Source organism: Eretmochelys imbricata, chromosome 4 (assembly GCF_965152235.1).
Source record: "Eretmochelys imbricata isolate rEreImb1 chromosome 4, rEreImb1.hap1, whole genome shotgun sequence".
NCBI classification, from domain to species: Eukaryota; Metazoa; Chordata; order Testudines; family Cheloniidae; genus Eretmochelys; species Eretmochelys imbricata.
This window is the reverse complement of record NC_135575.1, coordinates 124,677,383-124,703,204: the sequence shown is the minus strand read 5'-3', so window position 1 is coordinate 124,703,204 and position 25,822 is coordinate 124,677,383. Positions and strand designations below refer to the sequence as shown.

General features: G+C 42.8%; 1 protein-coding gene across 1 annotated transcript in view; it reads left to right on the top strand.

Moving 5' to 3' along the window:
- The first annotated feature begins 1,094 nt into the window (after positions 1-1,094).
- Positions 1,095-25,822, top strand: part of DOK7 (docking protein 7) — a 94,113-nt gene continuing 69,385 nt past the window's right edge. Inside the window, exons 1-3 of the mRNA XM_077814666.1 lie at positions 1,095-1,326; positions 7,432-7,632; positions 23,910-24,029. Of these exons, the coding sequence (XP_077670792.1) occupies positions 1,107-1,326; positions 7,432-7,632; positions 23,910-24,029 (541 nt within the window). The 5' untranslated portion in view covers positions 1,095-1,106. The remainder of the gene's footprint in view (positions 1,327-7,431; positions 7,633-23,909; positions 24,030-25,822) is intronic.

The following is a 25,822-nucleotide window of genomic DNA, read 5'->3' as shown; positions in this document are numbered from 1 at the left end:
CTTGCCTTTTGTCTCTGAGGAACTGGTTTGACCACTACCCAGACTTGGAATATGTTTTAGTAATACCATAAAGTGGAATTTTGTAATTTACATACAATGTTGCTAGATGTATTTTACCAGGACCATAATGACCAGCAAATTAAGTTTTCAAATGATACCCCACAAGGCATACTTTGTACAAAGATTATTACAGTAGTGCGCAAGGGGTGAATACAGGGGTGTACAGTCTGTTGCACCCGTATAAGCCTGAGATAAGGAAGAGCGTCATAATGATGGAACTTACAGTGAGACTAGATTTTAAAACATAATGTAAAAAGTGTAACAATTACTGTTATCAAAAGAGCACCAACAGTATAATAGCATCAAAATAAAAACACAAATGTCAAATCTTAAACAAATAATACAAGTCCTGGACACATCCTACGGGGGCTCACACAGACACCATGAATAAAAAGAAATTGAACATAAAGCATCAAATGTTGACTTATACAATTTAAGCCCAAAGCCTGCAACTTCTTGTGCAAGAGTGAGCTGATGTGCCTGCATGGTACCCCCTGAAGTCAGTGGGGCTCTGCCCAGGCTCAGCAGTCCATTTGCACACAGGGAATTGCAGGATTTGGGCCCTACATCAAATCCTGCACTTCAGAACACAGTGAATTCTAAGAAAGGAAATATGAGTGTGAATGCTAGGTAAAAATGAGAGGGCATAGCTTTAAGTAATTCTCTACCTGATCCATTATTGGCATTATCCAGAAGAGATTCTTTACCCTTGATCTTGTTTATCGTTATAAAAGTAAGATTATAACTTTAAAAATCACGATTTAAGCATAGTTTTGATAGGAAATTAAGCTGAAGGGCAGAATTCCGGAGAGAGACAGTCATCTGCAAGAAATATTCTTCTCTGTCTGTCTTAAGTCACCTTAAAAACAGCCTGGAAAATATTCACTTTTTACAATTTTTTTTAGTAGTTTCCACGGAGTGAAAACTGAATTAAGCCAGCCTATGGCACAGTTGGCAAATGTGTTTTCTCAAGTCGAGTACTGAGAATTGTGTTCCGTTACGCGTCAGGTTCTCTGACAGCTCTGCTTCTTTCAGATTGTTTAGTCATGTTGGTGTACAAGGATAAATCTGAGCGAGCCAAAGGACATAAGGAGAGGAGCAGTGTGACCTTAGAAGACATCTGTGGCCTGGATCCTGGTCTCTCCTATGAGGGCTTAAATCACACACTTGCTATCATCTGTCTATCTCAAGTCGTGATGCTGGGATTTGACAACAAGGAAACTATGTATGCATGGGATGTACGGATTCGCTACAGTTTGGGGGAAGGTAACCTTTGTCTTGTCACATTCTTCTCTTTTGGAAAGAATGCAAACAAAACCCTTAGTTGAAAGGGCCCAGATTGTCACTGGCCTTGGAGCCAACAGCCTTCACTTCCTTGTGCGCTCCAGGTCAGCTGTCACATGCAGTGTGTAACGTGTGTGTACTGCCCACTAGAGGTGTGCCACAGAGAGGGTAAGGTAATAACTGCAACGTGCTTCTACTATCTTCTTTGGCTCAGGTATTAAAGGCTTGTGTTTTGTGGAGCTGAGGGGCCAGGGCTCTAGTCCTAGCTATCCAAGTCAGAGGTTTGTCAGCTTTAGCTTTTAATTGTGTCTATAGCACATGGATTCATGACAAATCCTTGTGCTCAGGGAGGACAAAAACTATGAGTGTTAGAGCCATGATTAGAACCCAGGAATTAATACCCACTCCCAGTTCTGTCTGATAGACTAGATAATAAGCAGTGCTGCTGAACATCCCCTCTCAAATACATGTAATGGGAGAATCTCATAGTAAAGATGCCATTCTCACCTGTACGTTTAACTTTAATCTACTATGTCCTTCATTTTCAGATCTGTAGCTCTGAAATGCGTTGTAGTGGCCGACAATTTATGGGGATAATCCAGGGTAATTGGCTTTTAGTGTTTGGTAAAGCATTAGGACATACATTTATTATTACTGATGATCATTATTATTTATGTATAATTTATCACCTTTAAGTGTTGACGATGGGCGTGTCACTATACAAAGACACCCTTGCCTCAGAAGCTTATGGTCTAAAAGACAGATGCAGATAACTCTAGATGCACTGAGAATTGTGGAGGAGGGTGCAAGCTTGGCAGGGTTTGTTTTGTTTTCCTGATTTCATTCTAATGCAGTGTTGGGGTGGGGAAAACATGTAGTATAAGTTTGTGTGCATGGGGTGTGTGTGTGTGGTAGAAGTGAGCCTTTAAGAAGGACCTGAATAAGGTGTAGGGGGAACCTGCTGTATCAGAATAGAGAAGTTGTTTCAGGCATAGGGGGTAGTGTGGAAGGCATGGAGATAGGAATTGGGGAAAGAACTGGAGAGGCATGAAGGTTGGCACAGTTGGCAGAGCAAGGACAGGGCTTATTGAAAGGACAGAATGGAGTATGTAAAACTTGGTCAGGAAGAGCTCTTTGGAGACCTTGGGGAGAACAGTTTCAGTGGAGTGCAGAAGCAAGACAGGAGGCAATTCAGAAGGGATTTAGAGGAGAGGGAGTTAAGGTAGTGGGTGTACACAGTCCATTCAGTTTAGACGTGAAGGAAACCAGGGAAATGGGACAGTAGTTGTTTGAGGTTTGGTTCTTTGAGGTTGGGGACAGTAAAATGTGTTTGTATGCCATGGGGCAAAACGGGGAGGGGTGGGCGGTTTGGAAATAGACAGTGAGCAAGATACCTGAGTCTGACTGAGGTAAAGGAGAAAAGGATATTAGGAGGGGATGGAGGAAACTTACAAGAGAACCTGACAATTTTCTCCTTGAAGTCAACGAGCTCCTGGGCTGAGGGGGCCAGGTATGGCCTGTGTTATGCAGGAGATCAAACTACATGATCACCGGGGTCCCTTCTGGCCTTGGAATCTATGAATTTAAGGATGGTGGTTAAGGACTTGAGGGGGCAGTAAAAGGTGGCAAATGAGCATTGGTGGTTGTAGGTATGGGATACCATTAGGGAGGAGGACTGGAGCTATTTTTCAAGGAAGATGGCAGAACAGAATGAGGAGTGGGTGAACTTGGAGTGGAGAGTTTCCTCCAGAAGTGTTCTGCAGAGGGAGTAGATACAGAGGGAGCTAGTGAGATGATGGTGGGAGAGAGAGGCAAGAGAGGCAGGGTTAGAGGATCCAGTGGAATTAAGGGAGCCAACTATAAAACTGAGGGAAATGAGAGATTTCAGAGTAACAGCCGTGTTAGTCTGTATTCGCAAAAAGAAAAGGAGGACTTGTGGCACCTTAGAGACTAACCAATTTATTTGAGCATAAGCTTTTGTGAGCTACAACTTACTTCATCAGATGCATGCAGTGGAAAATACTGTGGGGAGATTTATATACACAGAGAACATGAAACAATGGGTGTTACCATACACACTGTAACAAGAGTGATCAGGTAAGGTGAGCTATTACCAGCAGGCGAGCGGGGGAGGGGAAAACCTTTTGTAGTGATAATCAAGGTGGGCCATTTCCAGCAGTTGACAAGAACATCTGAGGAACAGTAGCAGGGGAGGGAAGGGGGGAAATAACCATGGGGAAATAGTTTTACTTTGTGTAATGACACATCCATTCCCAGTTTTTATTCAAGCCTAAGTTAATTGTATCCAATTTGCAAATTAATTCCAATTCAGCAGTCTCTCGCTAGAGTCTGTTTTTGAAGTTTTTTGTTGAAGAATTGCCACTTTTAGGTCTGTAATCGAGTGACCGAACAGACTGAAGCGTTCTCCAACTGGTTTTTGAATGTTATAATTCTTGACATCTGATTTGTGTCCATTTATTCTTTTACGTAGAGACTGTCCAGTTTGGTCAATGTACATGGCAGAGGGGCATTGCTGGCACATGATGGCATATATCACATTGATAGATGTGCAGGTGAACGAGCCTCTGGTAGTGTGGCTGATGTGATTAGGCCCTATGATGGTGTCCCCTGAATAGATATGTGGACACAGTTGGCAACGGGCTTTGTTGCAAGGATAGGTTCCTGGGTTAGTGGCTCTGTTGTGTGGTGTGTGGTTGCTGGTAAGTATTTGCTTCAGGTTGGGGGGCTGTCTGTAGGCAAGGACTGGCCTGTTTCCCAAGATTTGTGAGAGCGATGGGTCGTCCTTCAGGATAGGTAGTAGATCCTTGATGATGCATTGGAGAGGTTTTAGTTGGGGGCTGAAGGTGATGGCTAGTGGTGTTCTGTTATTTTCTTTGTTGGGCCTGTCCTGTAGTAGGTAACATCTGGGTACTCTTCTGGCTCTGTCAATCTGTTTCTTCACTTCAGTAGGTGGGTATTGTAGTTGTAAGAACGCTTGATAGAGATCTTGTAGGTGTTTGTCTCTGTCTGAGGTGTTGGAGCAAATGCGGTTGTATCGTAGAGTTTGGCTGTAGACAATGGATCGTGTGATATGGTCTAGCTGGAGGCATGTAGATAGCAATAGCGGTCAGTAGGTTGCCGGTTTAGGGTGGTGTTTATGTGACCATCGCTTATTAGCACCGTAGTGTCCAGGAAGTGGATCTCTTGTGTGGACTGGTCCAGGCTGAGGTTGATGGTGGGTTGGAAATTGTTGAAATCCTGGTGGAATTCCTCAAGGGCTTCTTTTCCATGGGTCCAGATGATGAAGATGTCATCAGTGTAGTGCAAGTAGAGTAGGGGCATTAGGGGATGAGAGCTGAGGAAGCATTGTTCTAAGTCAGCAATAAAAATGTTGGCATACTGTGGGGCCATGCGGGTACCCATAGCAGTGCCGCTGATCTGAAGGTATACATTGTCCCCAAATGTGAAATAGTTATGGGTAAGGGCAAAGTCACAAAGTTCAGCCACCAGGTTTGCCATGACATTATCGGGGATACTGCTCCTGATGGCCTATAGTCCATCTTTGAGTGGAATGTTGGTGTAGAGGGCTTCTACATCCATAGTGGCCAGGATGGTGTTTTCAGGAAGATCACCGATGGATTGTAGTTTCCTCAGGAAGTCAGTGGTGTCTCGAAGATAGCTGGGAGTGCTGGTAGCGTAGGGCCTGAGGAGGGAGTCTACATAGCCAGACAATCCTGCTGTCAGGGTGCCAATGCCTGTATTCCTGTGTAGAGTGGGAGTGAGGTTTGGGGACTACACTGTAAAAGTTACATTTCAGGAAGGAAAGACTGCTACTTTCTACAGCTACATCAGAGTTGGGCCTATACCACAAAGTTTCTATCCAGATCTAAACTTTCCTCAAATTTGGGTGTGTTTAAATCTAGGTGTTGACTTGGCACATTTTAGGGGTGATTCTGGAACTCTAGCTGTCGATTTTTTATTTATGCAGCAATTGGAGCTTGCAACCATTAGTTACCCTGTTCATCATTTAGATGTGGTGGAACAGAACCACTAAGCTCATAGTCTGGTAGCCTCTAAACTAGGGCTACTTACAAAGCTCCATCTTGTACAAACAGAAGTAACGTCCGAGTGATGTCTAAGTTGATGTAAGACTGAATAAGGAACATTCTATAATCAGCGATGATTTGGTTTCACTTTGGTAGTGTATTGGATTTTTCTAAATAAGTGGTAATAATCACACAGCAGACAAGCAATATCACCTGAACACAGATTTGTTCCCCAGCAGTGTTTTGGAGCCACGCCATAAGTAGAGCTATGGTGAGTTCTCTCTCTGGCTTCCTTTTACATTTCTCTTGAATTACTTTCTGGCTAATTCTGCTAGGACCTTAGGGAAATTATCAAATGCAGGTATAGATGAGGAGTTGTCTGGCAGCTAGATGGTAATTTATTGAAGAACACAGCAGAATACTTATATGAGAAGCAAAGATCAGATGCTGTTAAATTTCCTGACATTTTAAAGGTGAGAAAATCTAGTCAAGGAGAAGGGAAGAATAGTTATAAGAATTGGTTCTTTAGTGCTTTCCCTGTGGATTTTAGTGATGAGTAGGCAGTTTTTGGGCTTAGTGTGCACCTCTGATGCAGAGGAAATTTTAAATATTTTAATATTTTAAATATGTAGTAATACTTTAGATCAAGGTAATCCTTAGGAAGTTGGTCAGTTTCGAGGTATCTGTCACCTGAGAATCCACTAACTTCCTGGGATACAGCAATAACAACAGTACTCAGCACCTTTCATCCATAGATCCCGAAGCGCTTCACAAAAGTGGGTAAGCGTCATTATCCCCATTTTACATGTAGGAAAACCAAGGCACTAAGATTGGGGATGACTTGTCAAAGGTGGCAGAGTGAGTCAGTGGCATAGCTGGGAATAGAACCTAGCCTGCTGCCCTGTCTACTGAACCACATGGATAGTACATGTGGGGAGGAGAGTCTGTGACTGTTGTGAGAATAGGATGGGTAGAACCCCGTGCCTAAAGTGAACCCCTATCTAGTTCTTGGGGTATCCTCCTGATCAGTCAGCTCCTAGTCCTGCCTTCAGCCTAGGAAACGTCAGAGCAACTCAGAACAGCCAGAGAGGGGTCAACACTCAGTGGCTTCTTTCTAAAGAGCAGGCTGGAGGGTGAGAGCAGGAAATGTCAAAGTGAGGCCCTCCATTCACACCCTCCGATTTCAGTAGCAACGCAAGCGCCTATGGAGGCCTGACATGGCGGAGGAGGAGGGTTCATTTTGAAGAAGGAGGGTAAAGGAGGTGGGGAGAGGTTCAGCAAAGAGTTGAGCAATCAGTGGAATGGAATGGAATGGAATGCATCTAATGAAGTGAGCTGTAGCTCACGAAAGCTTATGCTCAAATAAATTTGTTAGTCTCTAAGGTGCCACAAGTACTCCTTTCCTCAATGGAATTGAGGTAGGGTGTGGCCAAGATGTCTGGATGATTCTACACCCTATTGGAATGCAGTTATCTGGGGATGAATATATTTGTCCTTGAGTCCTGATGGTTAAACATGAGGTGAATCATTTGGGGAAGGCAACAGGGGTAGGAAACGAGACCACTGAGGAACACATCACCCTTTAAGGATGTTTGGGAAAAGCTGTCTCTAATCAGTCATGTTGCTGAACTATGGCTCACAGCCTAAATGCATTGCTCCAAAAGCTAAATTGGCCTAATATCTGTGCAAGTGATCCATGACTGCCATTTAGGGTTGCCAGTTTTGGTTGGACTTATTCCTGGAGATTTAATCACACGACATAATCTTTAATTTCTGGAGACGCCAGACCAATCCTGTAGGGTTGGCAACCATACTGCCATTGCCAAGATATCTGGGTGCTACCCAGAACTATTAGAGGGGAAAAAAATGCTCTGAGTTCCTTATCTGATAATAGTAGATCCAAATGGCATAGTAGCTAGGACTCAGTCTACACAATACTATTAAATAAACTGGTTTCTGTTACAAACATGCTTGTTTTTTTTCCTGCTTGCTACCATAATTAATTGGTTTATTTGTATTTTTTTTTTTTGCCCCCGAATAGTTCATAGGTTTCATGTTGCTGTAGCACCTGGCACTAAGCTGGAGAGTGGACCGGCTACTCTTCACTTCTGCAATGACATTCTAGTCCTTGTAAAAGACCTTCCACCCACGGTCATGGGGCAGTGGAAGCTCTCAGATTTGCGCCGATATGGAGCGGTCCCTAATGGATTCATCTTTGAAGGGGGCACCAGGTGCGGCTTCTGTAAGTACAAATGGAAACTGTCATTCTAGTTTTTTAAAATCTATTTGCAGATAAATAAATACCAATCTGATTAATGTGCAAGTTAGGGACCTAATCCTGAAGCTCTTCTTGTATGAGTAGTCCCATTGACTTCAGTGGGACTACTCATGTATGCAAGAAGCTGCAGGACTGAGCACTGTTATGCAGACAAAAATAGTATCGGTGTGATGGATGTTGCGTGAATACTGCTGGATGCCTTTCTGAAAGGTATACTTCAGTCAAACACAACTTTTTGCTCTCAGTTCAAGAAAAACTGAATGAAATTCTACGGCCTGTGCTATGGATCAGACTAGATGATCCCTTCTGGCCTTAAATCTATTAAACTAAGATTATATTATCATTTGTATTGTAGTAGAGGATAGTTGTTTCCTCTAGGACTCAATACAGCCAGAATCAAGGTTCTGTTTTTGCAGACAATAAGTAAGAGACAGTCCTTGCCTTGAAGAGTTTTATAGTCTAATTTGAGATGAGAAAAAACAAAGGCATGTAAGAAACAAAAGAAGGAAAGGGGGAGGGAGGACAAGGATAATGAAAATAAAATCCTGTGGTTATATAGGTTAGTTATTACACAACTTAGTGATTCTGGGTATTTCAGAGAAATGTCTTCAGAAGCAATCAAAGGCAGATTAAGATTTATTAGGGCCCTGGGCACAAAGAACATTGGGGCTCCCCACACTATGGGGGGTCTTGGGGCACCAGAACTGGGCAGGGCAGGGGAGTCAGAGGGGCCATGCCCACCCACCCATTTTCTGACATGGGTGTAGTAGCTTTGTGCAGGCTCGGAGCAGCAGTGGCAGGGTGCTTCGCAGTGGGGGGAGATAAGGTGATCAGCTCCCCGCACTGTGAAGTGTAGCCCCTGCTAGTGGCGCCAGCCTCTTCCCAGTGGGGGGCCTGAGGTGGCCCTTAGCCCCCCTCGCTACGGGGCCCTGCCCCTGCTCCTCCTCCTCCTCCCTGAGGCCCTGCCTCCTGGCCGAGCTGGAGAGCGGCAGAGCTGGGCTGTGGTAAGAGCCACCCAGGGAGACTGGGCCACTCTGTAGGGAGCCCTGGACCCTCCAGCTGCCCTGGGTGGTGGAGACACGGGCCAGGGGCTCCTCACAGTGGCCCATGCTCCCTGGGCGGTTCTTACCATGGTCAGGCTCCAGCCTGGACAGGGGGCAGGGCCTCAGGGGGACGAGGAGGAGCAGGGGGAGGGGACACGATTCTGTTGCTGGCGGCCCCTCCCCTACTTCTACCGAGGTTCTGGTGCTCCTGCAGGAGCCCTCAAATTTGCCGGGGCCCTGGAACATGGGCCCTGTGGGCCTGTGCATTAATCCACCACTGGAACCAAGTCTCAGTGTATTATTTATTTTACTAAACTATCATATCAATCTATCCATTCAAATCTATCAGTTGATCAAAATTACATCAATCACTCTAATATAATTTTGCAGGATGCCAAATCCAAATAGTCCTTTAGCATCATATTTTCAAAAGCAAACTTTGGAACTGTGCTTGTCAGTTATGTGCATATCCATTTTCACTTTCAGGTCATGAAATCAGAGGTGCAGCTACTTGATTTGCATGTGCAAAAAACTGTTCATATGCAATTGATGGTTGTGTGTTTAAACATATGTGTATGCTGCACTGCAGGAATAATTTCAGAGTTTGCGTTAGAAAATGTGGCCCTTAGTTACTTGTTGAAAATGCTAAATGTATTTAGGTTTTGAATGGAGCAGTTTACTGTGTAGAGTTTCTGCACAAGCATCTAAAATGGAGTGAAAAGTCCTTTAGAAGCTGTTGCTGTTTCCTGACCATTTGTACAGAGTACCAAGTTTTGAACTGATGAAATATGAAACAGCTGCAATATTTAGCTCCTCATCCCCACACTGCAGGGAATTATCATGGAAATGCCAAGCAACCTTTAAATAAATTTAGTAACAGATTGGTAGATTAAATCAGGTATTAATCTTTATTAACATAAGCACCTCAAAAGAGAGAGTATATCATTTCACTGTTTGAACGGAGTACTGTATTCACTTAGAACTAAGGCTCTCTTGGAGATAAGAAATGCTGTGATTTGTACTAGATAAATGGTACAAAAGTGATGTGATGCTTTGGCTTCAATTTCCCCCCCTGACTCTTCAAACAGATGCCTCAGGAGAAGACATTCTCCTTCCCTCTCTGAGCAATGGGGGCTTTAAATGTTGTCTTGATGAGCAGTTCTGTGGTTTGTGGGATGTTGCTATTGGAACATGTTGGCTTCAGAGTGTTTTGTTTTCTGCAAATTTCACTGGAAAAAAATGAATATTTTCCTGAAATTTCTCAAAAGTGAAAATGGCAGTTTTTGTACCCTACTGGCCAATAGAAAACTAATATGAAGTCCAGTCCTCACATGCCCGTAACTAACAAAACCTCAGCACTTCTCTTTGGTGCCTTCCCCTCCCTTTCCCACAGAGAGTCTCCAGTAACCACTAAAAATGTATCTGAAATCTGCATTGTTTAAAAGGTTGATTTGTTTGGTGCTTTGCTTAGCTGAGAAGAGGAGAATGTTATTACCATGGGTGTAAAGCAGAGAGATTTACTGCTACTTAGTGTACATGAGAAGAGAATGACTGAATGCAATTCCATTTGTAGTTTTCTTTCTTGACAGTAGAAATGTTAGGGGTAAGTGAAGACCAAAATGAAAATGCTTACTTAGCAGCCATCCTGCTCTGGAAGGATGTTTCTTCATTGGCTGCCTGACTAAGCCAAGAAATCTGGGAAATGCAAGGAGTTGGGTACTTTGGGGAAGGCATTTGTGCTGGTTGTCTCATAGCTGGCCAGTAAATTTATGCCATGGTGCTGTTTACTCCTGCGGTCAAACCACCTCATTGTGTAACATTGCTGCTACAAGAGGACATACAAGGACATGAAGCGTTCCCAGAGTGCAGCTCTGTAAGGAATAGTGAATGTCCCTTCAGTTAGGATAGGGGTTCTCAACCTTTCTCTTTCTGAGGCCCCCCCAATATGCTTTAAAAATTCCACAGCCCAGCTGTGCCCCAACAACCGTTTTTCTGCATATAAAAGCCAGAACCAGTGTTTAGGAGGTAGCAAGGAGGACAACTGCTTGTGGCCCCACACCACAGGGGGCCCCATGAAGTTAAGTTGCTCACTCTTCAGATTCAGCCCCTGGCGGTGGGGCATGGGGCTCCAGGCTTCAGCCTCATGTGTTGGGGCTTCAGCTTTCTGCCCTGGGCCACAGCAAGTCGAATGCCAGCCCTGCTTGGTAGACCCCCTGAAACCTGCTCGTGGCCCTCCAGGGAGCCCCGGACCCCTGGTTGAGAACCACTGAGTTAGGGGACAATCCAGTCATTGATGTTCAGCACGAGGACTTGACTGGTCACTGATGAGCTCCCCAGAGAGGGTGGGGAGAAATTCACACCCAAAGGCCACAGAGTGGCAGCATCGATATCCTATAGAGGCTTTTCCACCCGGATAACAGTATTAGGCTCTGCGGCCCCATCTATGGGGTGAAGGCAAAGGACTGTAAGGTAGTTGTAGATTTTCTGGCTTGGTCCCATGCTTGGCTCAACTGTGTCTGCCTCCAAATGCGCTCTGCACACTTCTCCACAAAGAGGCCCCATGGAGCTGAGATCTATGCAATGTAGAGGGTATGCACCTCTTGTATGGCTTCCCCAAATCTTCACCCTCCCACCTCTGGCAGTGGAACTGCTTGGGTTCTGCTGTCTGGGGAATTTTGGCACCTAGACACCTCAGGGTGGGATTTGGCCCATACACATGCTCTCATAAAGTGAACTGAAACTGATTATTCACAAACCGTTATAAAAGAGTAAAGGGTGAAAATGTGTTTCAGCGGAGTCCAGCTATACCCCCTCACTACCCCTAAATTAAACTTTCTTTACAAAAATTATATACCTGTAAGAAATATTCCCCTAAACGTTAGAAAGACTAGAAATGAATAGATAATTGGACCAGCCAATTCCTAGTACCACATAATCCACTCCAGTACCTGATCTGTAGTACCAAGCCAGCCTTAACCTTTCCCCCTTGTTATGTTCTGTAATGGAAATGGATATATACTGTTTATTATCTATAGTGTATTAATAATCTTTAGTTACAATTTGAAAAGGAATATAGTCCCAGGGTACATTATTTAAGAGTTCTATGTATTTTCTCAGTGTGATGTACTGATAGAAAAGGACAGAGTTAGAGTGATTGATCTTTGTGATGTTATTTAATATGTTGATGTTGAAACATGACTGTGTAAGTATGTATAGACCTTACAAGTTTTGTATTGTCCACTTTATTAAATATATTGTGTAGGAACTAGCAAATATTGTGGGTTTGTTTATAGTGAATAATGAAGTGTATATTAATGTCATAGTATATTACTAAGGATATATAGGAGATGCTCAGACATTTCTTATTAATGAGATGTTATTAATCAAGAATCTGTGCTATATATATTTCATGCACTATTGCTTTATTCAATAAAATACAGACTCACTAAAATGGTGAAAATTAGTGAACAAAATAAACAAAAATGATAACTTAATGATATAAAGCATCTCAAAATGTAATGTATTCTTTTTTGTCAATTGGAGTTTAGTTTTATGTGTATACTTCATACAGTAGAAGTAAACGCGTTGTAGTTTATTTTTCAAGAATGACATTTCAGCAATATAGAATTTGCTACATCATCTCTTGAGTCTTTCAAAAGAAAGGTGTAGGCCACTAATTTTTTGCACAGTTAGCAAAGTGCTTATTACTGAGGGTCTATCACATAGTAAATAAACTTTTAGTTTAACGATTGGTGTTTATACCTTTAGCCACGTGAGTGTCCTAGGATACATAAATGGCTTGATTTTCCCGACTTACACAGGGTAAATCAGAAGTATTGCCACTGAAGTTAGCGTAAAACTGTTATCAGTGAGAAAAGAAATAGGCCTGCTGTCCCCTATTCAAAGGGGCATTTTCACAGACCCAGGAAGATATGCTGTACTTCTTGATATGATGTTGATTAAAATGGTCTTTAAACACATGGTTAAGTCTGTGCAGGTGAAGTGTCTGAGTTCTGGATGGTCGTCAACTATTTATCAATGTCTGGTGTTGTGAATGTTAGTGTTGCTATGGCTCTGTAATCCATGTTAAAAAAAACCCACAAAGTATATTTTAGCCTTAATCTAGTATGAGTTTTATTGGTGTAACTGAATGTGCAGTATGTCATCTGATGCAGAGTGCGCCATGAGCAGTATCCATGTTTACTGAATATGTTGGAAAATAATCAGTGGGAGACCAGGCTAAGAAGAACCCTGTAGACTTTTTTCATTTTTATTTTTAAAAGTAATATTTACATATATTTTTATTTTGGTGTTTTTGCTGGTCAGGGCGGGGGGACACTGATCTATTATCAAGAGTGTGCAGCTGATATATCCAGGTCCTGAATGCCCACAATTTCCACTGAAAGATGTGCCATGGTCTGCAAGTCGTACATGTGCTATTAAAGAGCAAGAACTTGTGCATTCATTTGTCATAAGTTGCACAAAAAAAAATCTACCATTGTAAATAAAATAAATAAATAAATGCCATATTTCTGTTGTCTGCCATTAGCAACATTCAAAACATTATCAACAGTATGTCTATACTGCAATTAAAAACCTTGGGCTTGTGAGGCTTGGACTAAGGGGCTGTTTAATTGCAGTGTAGACATTTGGGCTTGGGCTAGAGCCCAGGCTCTGGGGCTCTGTGGGAGGGGAGGGTCCCAGAGCTCGGGCTACAGCCTGAGCCCAAATGTTTATGCTGCAATTAAATAGTCCTTTAGCCTGAGCCCTGTGAGCCCAAGTCAGCTGTGGGTGTCTAATTCCAGAGTAGACATACCCAGTGAGACCCTGGTTCAGGACAGCACTTAAGAACATCCCTACACACAACAGCATTTAAGCATATGCTTAATTTTAAGTCTGAGTTAAGAATGTGCTTAAGTGCTGTCCCAAGCAGGGATGCTTTTCTGAATCGCTACCTATGTAGAATGTTACTCTAATTGATTGTTGTAGGAAAAAATGGTGGCACAGAAGAGACCATCCTCATGCATATATTTAACTCTCCATCTCCTCATCCCCTATTCTTTTTTACTGTCCTGTACTATCAAAACTGGGCTAGTTAATGAAGACAACCAGTTAAAGGGACATATTAATTTTATAGAACAAGAAATCTGGTTACAAAAAGAGCTGAAAGTGTATATTTACACAAGTTGGCTGCCTATGTTCTCCAAAACCTCCATAAACTCACCTTAAGAAGAGTATTGGGAAGTGTGCTTTTGTTTGGGTTACTATGATAAGTCCTACATTCTAATGTTAATTGTTAGGTCATCGTAACAATGGTGCTCTGTGTTATGTAGAGTCTTCTAATGTAGTCTTGCTTTTTGTTAATCCATTTTTGTTCCCTCAGATTATAGTTCTGACTGGGGAGGAAGAGTGAGTTTAAGGTTTTATTAATAGATTCCACAATAACATATTCATTATTAGGAGGAGGAGATGGTCTTGCGGTTAAAGCACTGGACCATCAGGTTTTCAGGAGAACGCAGTTCATTTCTGGATGTTACCATCAGACCTGAGACACAGAGGGTCTGAATATTACCACAGACTCTCTGTGCCTTTCTTCCTCCTAATAATTTTCCCTTGTGAAGATAAATTGGTATGGTAAGGCACTAATAACTTGTGCTGGCAGGTGCTATAGAAGAACCTAAAACAAGTGTACTTCGATGATAATTATTGATTCAGGTGGGAGTTTGAACCCAGCCCACTTTAGCACAACTAAATTGCCAGCATGAAGAAGATTTACAAGCCCAGTTCAGATAGGTGGGACAATATTCAAGAATATGCTGCCAATATATTTTAAATTAAACAGCATTTCCATGGGACTAACTGATTATTCTTAAAGTTGCGAAACAAAACATCTACCCAACTCCAGTTTTCCTTAATTTCTGATTTGTTTACCCTTAACAGCACTATTTTTGTACTACAGTTCCGGAGAGTAGAAAGTACTTTCTTGTTCTGTTTCCAGTAGCTGCAAACAAGTGTACGTTCAGGCCAGGGGTACTGCATGCACAATATCCATCCATAGCTGAAGTTCAAACACACAACATTTTTTTGTAAATGTGTTTTGGCTCAAAATACGTTGAAAGAATTATCTAGGGAAGGAATTGCTCACATGTTTGGTAATGACTAGTTCAAATATAGTGTAGATTTGTAGTGACCACAAATTGTTACCCTTTACGAGAGATTTTTTGATTTAGAGGGCGCTGTGAAAAAATGCGTGTAATATGTACAAAAAGCCACTAAGATTCAACATGGGCTCAGGTTCTATTACATTTGTGTACTTCAGCCCAAGACTGAGGAAAATGTTCCGGAACCAGGTCTGAAGCCGCCCTACCTTCCCCACAAGTGCATCTCCTAGGAGGAGAACCCTTAAGAGGATGCTAGCTATTGTGCTAGGATGTGTGGCTGGCAATGGGAGCAGGAGTGTTTTCCGTTATCTTACTGACATTTGGGGGAAGGGAAGTGGGTGCTTCCTATCTTCTCCACTACAGTGGGTGCCCCTTGAAAAGCCTGCTGGCACCCCCATAAAGCTCAAGGGAGAGCAGAAGGGGCCATTTAACCAGAGGAGCCCCGCATGGGGAGGTCACTAGACCTTTTCTTGAAGACAAATGATAAGGAGGGGATCATTGAGGCATAGATTGTGTGTAATGGCCAAAGACTTTTCTGGGCAGTTCTGGTTTGTGTAGAGTCTCCATGCCAACTTGCAGGCATTTTACCATGGCTAGCCCTTTGCAGACTGGGCCCTGGAGGTTTCGTGCAAGTCTAGGATATGTGAGCTGGGTTAAGCTGACTATCCTATTCTGAATGGATGCAGTTTCAAAAGAGAGGACACGGCCTGAATGAGCTATCTCATCTCTACAGGGGGTCCTTCAAGGTCAGGATTAAGGCACATTGATGGGAAAGCATGAAGAAACTTGCATTGCTGCAGTGTGGTACTTTTTCTGTGGACTTCGGTCTCCAGGATTGTCTACATGGCACCTTTCATGTGTAGTAAATTCACTGAAATCTTATGAACCTTCCTCCTACACAGACAGACACACAGAGTCTTACTTGTTGTGGGGTTCCATGTAAATAGTTTGCTGGTGCATACCATTCCACAGTACGATTACAGAACAACTTCTGTGGGCTTTTGTGTGTAGAATTAAAAAAACACTAAGCAAAGTTCAGTAAGATATTATTTAGTTTCACCAGCGGTTTCCCGATCGTACTTTCTCTTTAACATTTGGGGACTGATTGTACAGTATCATACTGCCAACTGTCACTAACGACTGGCTTAGTGTTTCAGTCTTGCATGATTGGCTGCAGGCTGCTTTCCACTAAGTCCCTTACCCATGAAGAGAGAGCTCTTCAATCTAGTAAACAGCTGCATGGTATTACAGTGATGCATACCACATATTCCTGAGCTTCCAAATGCTTGTGCAGTGAACTCTGTTCCAACGGACGACTGAGCTGTATAATTTCTAGTAGCAGAGAACTTCTCAATTAGAAATTTAACACACCAGAAATAAATAAGTAGTAGTCACCTGCATATACATATTTAACATTTAGAAACACACTGCAAGTCCATCCATCCACCATGTAGCATCTTACCAGGACTCATAAACTACTATTTTCTCTATTGTCAATCTAGCTTTAATTGGTAAAGCAAGAGACAGAGATCACTGTTGTCACTTATTCTTAAGGGAGGGGATCAAACAGTATTGTGAAAGGGCACATAAGAGAACCTAAATAGATCAATATTTATTTTGCTGCAGAAGCCAACATGATTGCCTTTCTGTTTTTCTCTCACTGGGTCTCTGAATTCATTGCTTTCACTTCTAGTAAAGTCAAAAGGCTATTTAGTAGCTGTTGTATCAGAGCCCTCAGGAGCACAGGTAGGAATTGATTTATTTTTAAATTAAGTTTTAGGTTGTTGAGTCCGACTTTATGCAATTGGTGGAAGTTCTCCCCCTTTCAGAAGGCCCTCCATGTCATGGAAGCCCTGTTGTACTCCTGCATGGCAGTGGAAGGAGTATTTGGTGGGTAGGCAGTAGGAACCTCCACTAAAGCATCTGATAACCTTGCAGAGGGTGAGGAAGATGGGGAGTGTTTTATCCACACTTACAAGGATCCATGCACAGAAGCCTGGCCAGGTGAGTGTGGAGTGACAGTGGACACTGTTTTGCCCCATTAACTCAAATTGTGTCTTCAGATTTTGGGATTAGTTTAGTCTCTAACCCCTGGTACATTACCCACCTGTAGCCTTTTTACTGGGGTTCTGTAAGCGGAGTGGTGAATTTCACCCTCTGTAGTTCTTGTTGTTTGCTCCTTTGGCCAAATGGAAAGCCAGTATTCTGGACCATTTTGCGGTGATTGAGTTAGGATGAGAAATCGGTGGCACAGAGTTAGAGTAATCCTTGATCTCTTCTGTTTTAGCTACAGAAATATACACGTTAGAGATGTGTTTTCCTGAACTGCAGTAGGAACTTACATCACCCGGGCTTCTGTAGAAATCCCAAGACAGACACTCCAGCCTTGTGCCCAAGAAATCATAAAATCATAGAAGTGTAGGATAGGAAGGGACTTCATGTCCCCTGCATGGCTGTCCCTCCAGCTCTGCTTTATTTTAGGGTCACACTGATTCTGCTCACTCTCACAGCTTGGAACCAATACCTAGCCCCTGCTTTTGGAATCTAATTAGTGACCCATTACCACCACTCTCTCCCTCAGACAGGTTTGTTCTCTGGCTTCCTGCATCAACCCCCTACTTTGTGTCCAGCTTTTTTACTACAAAAGAGTCTCAGTTGTGTCTGCTCTTAGGCATGCCCTTTATTTTATTCAGTGATTTACCTAGTATCCAACACTCTTGAGGGCAGGCATTAGCACCTTTCAGCAGACATGACAAGAGTGTGTTTTAGTCTCCCCTGACTGATTTTGATGTCTGATTCTGTATCTGTATGCATGCAGTCAGAGACATGCAATGGGATCACTAAACAAATAAAATTTGTTGAGGTTCATCAGTGTGGCAAAGCCCAAAAGGCCTCTTTTCAAATTGAGTGCCACCTGAATCAACCTCCGGTGAGGTGCTTAAGATAAACTGAATCTACAATCAGACTATGCCCATCACTGGCAATCTTGTTATGCCACTGAGTAGCACAGAGTAAATCAGCTTTGACTTTGGCCTGCCTTCACATCTTTAGTCTGCATATCAACCTTCATGTTATTTATACAATGTTAGTGTGTTAATATTTATCTAACCTAAGGCATGACTAAGGTGCCTGAGACATGCGAGAGCCTAATGATGAATAGTAGTGAAGTGTTCACTTACTCAGAATTTAGGCTGCTCTGTAAGTTAGACTTCTTGGACATTTTTCATCTTTTTGACAAACTGACCACATTATTATTATTTAATTTCATATTCTAGCAAAGTGTTAATAAGTTTGACCCTGCAAAATTTTTTGTATCTTGAGAAATTGCCTGTTTGGAGGTGATGTATTTGTAAATAATTAGGCTTGAAAGGATTAGATTTCGATTGGTAAATGTTGGTAACATCGATTTCATTGTACATACACAAACCAACTAAAATATTTCCCTCAAAAATAATAGAAATTTACAGATCAGCAAAGTAAGAAAAGTGCTGCTTGAGAACTTCCTAGAGTTTGATTTAAGGTTATTGACTTTGTATATTTTGATGTGTGATGTTGGCCATTTGTGTTTTAACGGTTATAAAGCTTTGACTTTTTGAATCTCAACATCTACCATCATTAAATAATTGTCTGACCCCCTTGTAATGATGCTGGTTCTGGCGGGACCCAACCGAGAGTGACAATTCAGGACAAATTGCTTAAAGCCTGGCAGTTACAGCCCAAGGCTGGGATTTTTCCACCTCTAAGGCAAACCAAACCAGACAGACAGAGAGGACTTTGGTTTTACCCCACTGTCTAACCACAAGTCACACAAGCAATTCCCTTAGACACTCCAGTTTCCCTGTATCACCACCAATGCCACTCGTTACGGGGACAAATGGTTATGAAAACCAATACCCCAGTGAAAGAAAAAAGGTTCTCTCGATCCCAAAGGACCAAGCCCCAGATCCAGGTCAATATACAAATCAGATCTTACCCACAAATCACGTTGTTGCCAATCTTTTAGAATCTAAAATCTAAAGGTTTATTCATAAATGGAAAAAGATATAGAAGAGAGCTAGAATTGGTTAAATGGAATTGTCATAAATATAAAGGGAAGGGTAAACCCCTTTGAAATCCCTCCTGGCCAGGGGAAAGCTCCTCTCACCTGTAAAGGGTTAAGAAGCTAAAGGTAACCTCGCTGGCACCTGACCAAAATGACCAATGAGGAGACAAGATACTTTCAAAAGCTGGGAGGAGGGAGAGAAACAAAGGGTCTCTGTCTGTCTATATGCTGTTTCTGCCGGGGATAGACCAGGAATGGAGTCTTAGAACTTTTAGTAAGTAATCTAGCTAGGTACGTGTTAGATTATGATTTCTTTAAATGGCTGAGAAAAGAATTGTGCTGAATAGAATAACTATTTCTGTCTGTGTATCTTTTTTGTAACTTAAGGTTTTGCCTAGAGGGATTCTCTATGTTTTGAATCTAATTACCCTGTAAGGTATCTACCATCCTGATTTTACAGAGGTGATTCCTTTACTTCTATTTACTTCTATTTCTATTAAAAGTCTTCTTGTAAAAAACTGAATGCTTTTTCATTGTTCTCAGATCCAAGGGTTTGGGTCTGTGGTCACCTATGCAAATTGGTGAGGCTTTTTATCCAACATTTCCCAGGAAAGGGGGGGTGCAAGTGTTGGGAGGATTGTTCATTGTTCTTAAGATCCAAGGGTCTGGGTCTGTAGTCACCTAGGCAAATTGGTGAGGCTTTTTACCCAACCTTGTCCAGGAAGTGGGGTGCAAGGTTTTGGGAAGTATTTTGGGGGGAAAGACGTTTCCAAACAGCTCTTCCCCAGTAACCAGTATTTGTTTGGTGGTGGTAGTGGCCAATCCAAGGACAAAGGGTGGAATATTTTGTACCTTGGGGAAGTTTTGACCTAAGCTGGTAAAGATAAGCTTAGGAGGTTTTTCATGCAGGTCCCCACATCTGTACCCTAGCGTTCAGAGTGGGGAAGGAACCTTGACAGGAATCAGTTACATACAGTAATGGCAAAGTTCTTGGTTCAGGCTTGCAACGATACAATAAATTGCAGGTTCAAATCAAGTCTCTGGAGTACAAACATCCACACCTGGGATGGGTCATCAGTCCTTTGTTCAAAGCTTCAGTGTAGCAAAGTTCCTCCCAAGGTATGAAGGAGGATTGAAGACAAGATGGAGGAGCTGCAGCAGCTTTTTATATTCTCTTGCCATGTGGTCTTTCTTTCTTTGTCCCACAGACAAGCTATCCATCACATGGCCTGGAAAAACTTCAGAGTTCTGTCCGTAGGCATGTCCCTGTATACCTTGCTGAGTCACAAGGTGTATCTGCCTTCTCTCAATGGGTCAGTTGTATAGCTGATGGTCCTTAATGGGCCATCAAGCAGGCTAGGCAGAGCTGACACCAACTTGTCTGGGGTGTCACCCAGAAGCATAGCACAAGTTTGAACTACAGACAGTATAGAGCAGATGTGGGCAAACTACGGCCCGTGGCCACATTCGGCCCGTGGGACCGTCCTGTCCGGCCCCTGAGCTCCCGGCTTGGGTGGCTAGTCCCTGGCCCCTCCCCCACTGTCCACCTTCCCCCACAGCCACATTGCCGTGCAGGCAGTGCTCTGGCCCACCGCTCCTACTGGGCAGCATGGGGATCGTGGCTGGCTCTGGCTGGGTGGCGCGGCTGCGAGCTCCTGCTGCTGGTAAGAGGGTAGGGAGCTGGGGGTTGTGTAAGGGAACAGGGAGTCCTGGGGGGCAGTCAGGGAGCAGGGGGCAGTTGGATGGGGAGGAGGTACTTGGGGGGGGCGGTCAGGGGATGGGGAACAGGGAGGGTTGGGAGTGGAAGTCCCAGGGGGCCTGTCATGGGGCAGGGGTGTGGATAGGGGTCTGGAGGGCAGTCAGGGGACAGGGAGCAGGGGGGCTGGATAAGGGGGTGGGATCCCAGGGGGTAGTTAGGGGTGGGGTGTCCCGGGCGGGGGTGGTCAGGGGACAAGGAGCAGAGGGGGGTTGAATAGGGGGTGGAAGTCCCAGGGGGGCTGTCAGGGGACATGGAGCAGGGGGGTTGGATAGGGGTTGGAGGTTCTGAGGGGGGCAGTCAGGAGGTGTGAAGTGGGGGGGGCAGAAACAGGGGCTAGGCTGTTTGGGGACGCACACCCTGCCCTCCATACAGTTGCACAACCCCAATGTGGCCCTCGGGCCAAAAAGTTTGCCCACCCCTGGTATAGAGCCAATACTTATAACTTTATGCATGGATCATTTTTGTATTTATAGATAGCATAATCATAACCAGCAAAACATAACCTTGTCTTAGACACCTTATCTGACACCCTTTATACAAGATTTGGTGCCACTACAGGACCTTGGAATCAAGGAGTATTCTCACCTGAATCCCACCCAAAGCTTGCACACAGCAGGACTAGCATGCAAGGGGGAGAATGCAACCCCTGAAGGTGAGCTTCCCCTCCACCCTGAAGCACAATACATCCCCCCGGTATGACTCTGCATATCCCACATAGAGGCCAGTGCCTTAAAGAGACAATGAAATCTTTATTTAAGATCCCATATCTAAAGCGCAGCATGGGTGAAAACACAAAAGTGCTTAAGTGAGATGTGCACTAACAGCTATTAAAGGCTGCTGTTGAACAAAGATGGAGGATGACGTTGCCATAGAATACTTACTTATGTTCTTATGTACTAGATCTCATAGACAGGATGGCACTAAAAGGTGAAGGGCCTTGAAGATGAGTACAGAGGTGTTTTGTTTATTGTGATGGGGAAGTGGGAGCCCATGGAGGGGCACTATCAGGGGTGGCATCCCACAGCCAACAAGTCAGGAAGATGATTCTAGCAGCAGTGTTTTGAACGGACTTGAGTGGGGCAAGGAAGGAGGAGGCAAGGCCAGAACGAAGGAAATGACAGTAGCTGTGGTATGAGATGATGAGGGCTTGGACAAGAGCATGTTCTGTGGCAAGAGGTGACAGGATTTACATACAGGCTGGAAGGGTGTCAAGAGGGCCGAGTCAAAGATTATGCCCAGATTACGGGCCTGTGTTACAGGGAGGATAATGGCTGAAATCTTCTGTTTATCCATACTGCAGGGCACAAACTTCCACACGTTGCCCTTCTAGTGTGTCTCAAATCCAACTTGCAGGAACACTTCATGGTGGTGCATACAATAAGTTCAGTCTTGATGCCCGTTCAGTCATTGTTGTCTCTGCTGAGGTTGTCAGTCATGGCAGAGCCTTTTCTAATGTGGGCACTTGTCCAGTGGGAACTGGACTGAGATCAGCAAAAAACCAGCAACAGAAGATAATTTTTTGGTTATGTCTGACCTGAGTTGGATTTATACTGGCAACCTAGAAGTAAAGGATTCTGTATGGCATCTGCAATCCCTGAGCTATCTAGCCTCTGCACAACACGCAGCTCAAAGCTTGCTTATTTATTTACTTATTTATGATTCTCATTCTAAGTTTGCTGAGTGCTATTCTTAATGAATGGAAAGCAAAATACGAGAACAGAATGAAGGGTAAAGATCTGATGACAACTCATGGGATCACCTTACATTCTGTTAATAATAGGCACACAGAACTGATACTAGTTGTTTGGGTACGCAGGAAAATGGGTAAAAGAATTCTTAGCTTATAATACTGTGCAGAGAAAAACTCTTTGAGGACCAAGTCCTGATCCATTTGAAAATAATAGGTCAGGTTCTGCTCTTAATTAAGATGGGCTGAATGTGGAGTAACTTAACTAATTTCAGTGGAGTTACTTTGGCCAATCACTGGCGTCACTGAAAAGAGAATTTGGCCCAATGGGAGTTTGTCATTGACTTCACTGGATTCAACCATAATCAGTAAAGAAATGTCCTGTACCTTTTTATTGTTTTCTGAACTTTTTAAAATGAAAACATTGTTTCATTAAAGCCACAAGTCTTCTGTGTATTTATAGATCTCAGACAGTGGAATTCTAAACAGCAACAAGTGCAGGGGCAGGTTGCAGCCCAAACATTTGAGCAGACCACACTGCAGCCTGCTCCTTCGTGGCTGACTCAACACATACTGAGTCTCTTCCAATTTCTGCTCTTGAACCACCAGCAGTTACAGGCATTTTAGTTGCACTTTGATTGTGGTCAGTTTTGGGCCTGAAGAACAGTGGACAGATCTGTTTATCTATCGGTATTCATAGCTCACCAATCATCACAATATCTAGGTGTTGTGTATATAACTTTAAAAAGCACCCCTTAAACTATGGGAAAATTCATACCTGAGCTTCAAGACTCAGGCCTGTCTCAGTTCAGTTTAATCAAACCTTAATGCTGGCAAAAATTTAAGAAGGAGGTTTAACCTCCATGCTTCAGTACTTAAGCCATCTCTAACTATTAGAGGTCAGGTTGAGACCTAATGTGGGGGAGCAGATTATCCCACATTTGCCTACTGTGGGGCCCTTTCACTTTCCTCTGAAGTAGCTGGTACTGGTCACTATTGGAGATATGATACTGGACTAGATGGATCTTGGTTCTGATCCAGCATGGCAATTCCTATGTTCCAAATCCAAACAATCCTAAACTTGGGAGAGGTTCAGGTCTGAAATTTACTGCTCAGCCCCATCTCTAACTACGACTTAGATTTCTACAGTAAATACTTGATATGTAAACAAATCTCCTAAATTCTAAAGCAGATGACTGATGCAGCTCTGACCTGAGAAAGTTGATGTATAAATAAGAATATAAGAAACAGGCAGCTGTTGTTTTCCGCCGCTTGTATTTTGCCTTGGTTTAATTTGTTTTTGGTTGCATGACTCTCAGAAAGCTAACTGAGAAGGTAGAAATGATTGAGTCTGCTGCTTACAGTTTCTCGGATCAAAATGTGTTGCCATTAAATTTGTTCCTTTTATTTTTTTGCTCAGAATATATCTCACTGATTTCTTTCATGACAGCACACAACATTCTTTTGATCATCACATATAAAAGTTTAATCTTTGTTTCTGTTATGCGTGCAGATGAAAAGTCTGTATTAATGTTGTGCTTTCTTTCAGGGGCTGGTGTTTTTTTCCTTTCTTGTGCCGAAGGAGAGCAGATCAGCTTTCTGTTCGACTGTATCGTTCGTGGCATCTCCCCGACGAAAGGCCCTTTTGGGTTGCGTCCAGTCCTACCAGGTTAATATAGGAAGTATAGAGTAACCGTGCAAAGTAGGAACTTGCCATGTCTAGCACTTATTGCTCAGATTGGAATTACAGCTTGCAGACGCTTGATGGGCATGGACAGTGCAAAGTGATTTTCATTCTGAAATGTCACATTACAGATTTATCAGTTGAATGTCCCAGATTCCCTTGCTGCTCTAGCTCATTCATATTTCTGCTGCTGCTGGCCTTTGCCTGGTCTTATCTAACTGCACCAAAATATAATATTCTGAATAGGGATGGGCCCAAACCAAATCTGCGGTTTAAATAGTCCCAGTTTAAACCTAGATCCATATCTAAATCAGGCTGCTGGTTGTAATATTGAAAATTTTGCTGAGCCAAACCCCTAGAATACTAATTTTGGGGCTAGATGACCTCTCAAGCCCATTCCAAAGCCAACTGAAATCATTGGAAAAACGCCCAATGAACTTCTAGTGCTTTGGACCAGGCCCGTTCATCCTGATCTCACTCTTGCAGTTCAGGCTCTTCTCTGGTGAGTAAGGATTAAATTCCTTTTTCTGTTTTGTGGTATATGCTGCATGCACTGTAATGTTCAGAGAGAAATTAGATGTGATCTTGCGGGAGGTCTATCACCTTTTGGTTTTAGTAGGTGAGGAAATGTAATACGCAGTTAGAAGGAGTATGTCAAGCAGGGCAGGAAGGTGGAAGATGAGCTTGTAGAACAATAGCTGTGCAGTGTCTGTGGTGAAGGAGGAAACTTTTAAAATGGTGGAGGAGGGGGCTTTCACATTTTTAGCAAATGTTTGTACGTCCATAGTTAGGGGTATTTAATGGCTTTCATGATAAGAATAATTTTACAGGATTTTTATCATTGCTGTAAACACGCAAACAAACCAATCTCTTGTGTTGAAATGTGATATAAAAGATTTACAGTAGAACCTCAGAGTTGCAAACATGAGTTACCACACACCTCATTTGGAACCAGATGTACGCAATCAGGCAGCAGCAGAGAGAGAGAGACACACACAGCATTTTTCTTCTGCATAGTCAAGTTTCAAAGCTGTATTAAGTCAATGTTGTAAACTTTTGAAAGTCATAACATTTTTTTCAGGGTTACGAACATTTCAGATTTCAGAGTAGCAGCCGTGTTAGTCTATATTCGCAAAAAGAAAAGGAGTACTTGTGGCACCTTAGAGACTAACCAATTTATTTGAGCATAAGCTTCCGATGAAGTGAGCTGTAGCTCACGAAAGCTTATGCTCAAATAAATTGGTTAGTCTCTAAGGTGCCACAAGTACTCCTTTTCTTTTTGCGAATATTTCAGAGTTACAAACAAGCTCCATTCCCGAGGTGTTCGTAACTCTGAGGTTCTCCTGTAGTTTGGATGTGAAATTTTTGGAAAGATAGAAAAAACCTCTCAGTCCTACCACTTTAAAATTAGATGCATATTGTATACAGCACTTGATTAATCTTTTGCTTCCTTGAAATCAATGCTTCTATGCTACTGTAAATAAAACCAGTGAGAGAAAGGCAAATCAGGCTCATAACAGCTCACTAATTTTATATGCTGTTTTTTGCATTTATAATGTAAACATTAATTCATTTAAAAAATGCCAAACAATTAATTCATAATTAAGTCTTTTTGACATGTACAAAAGTGGTTGGGATGTTCAGATTTATAATTTTGTCAGTTAGGGTATACTCAGAAAATTGTAATTTACATAAAGACTTTTATTATGGACAGGCAAAAACAAATTATTTAATTACATACAAACTTATTTGGTCTCCAAAAGAGGTTCAATTCGATA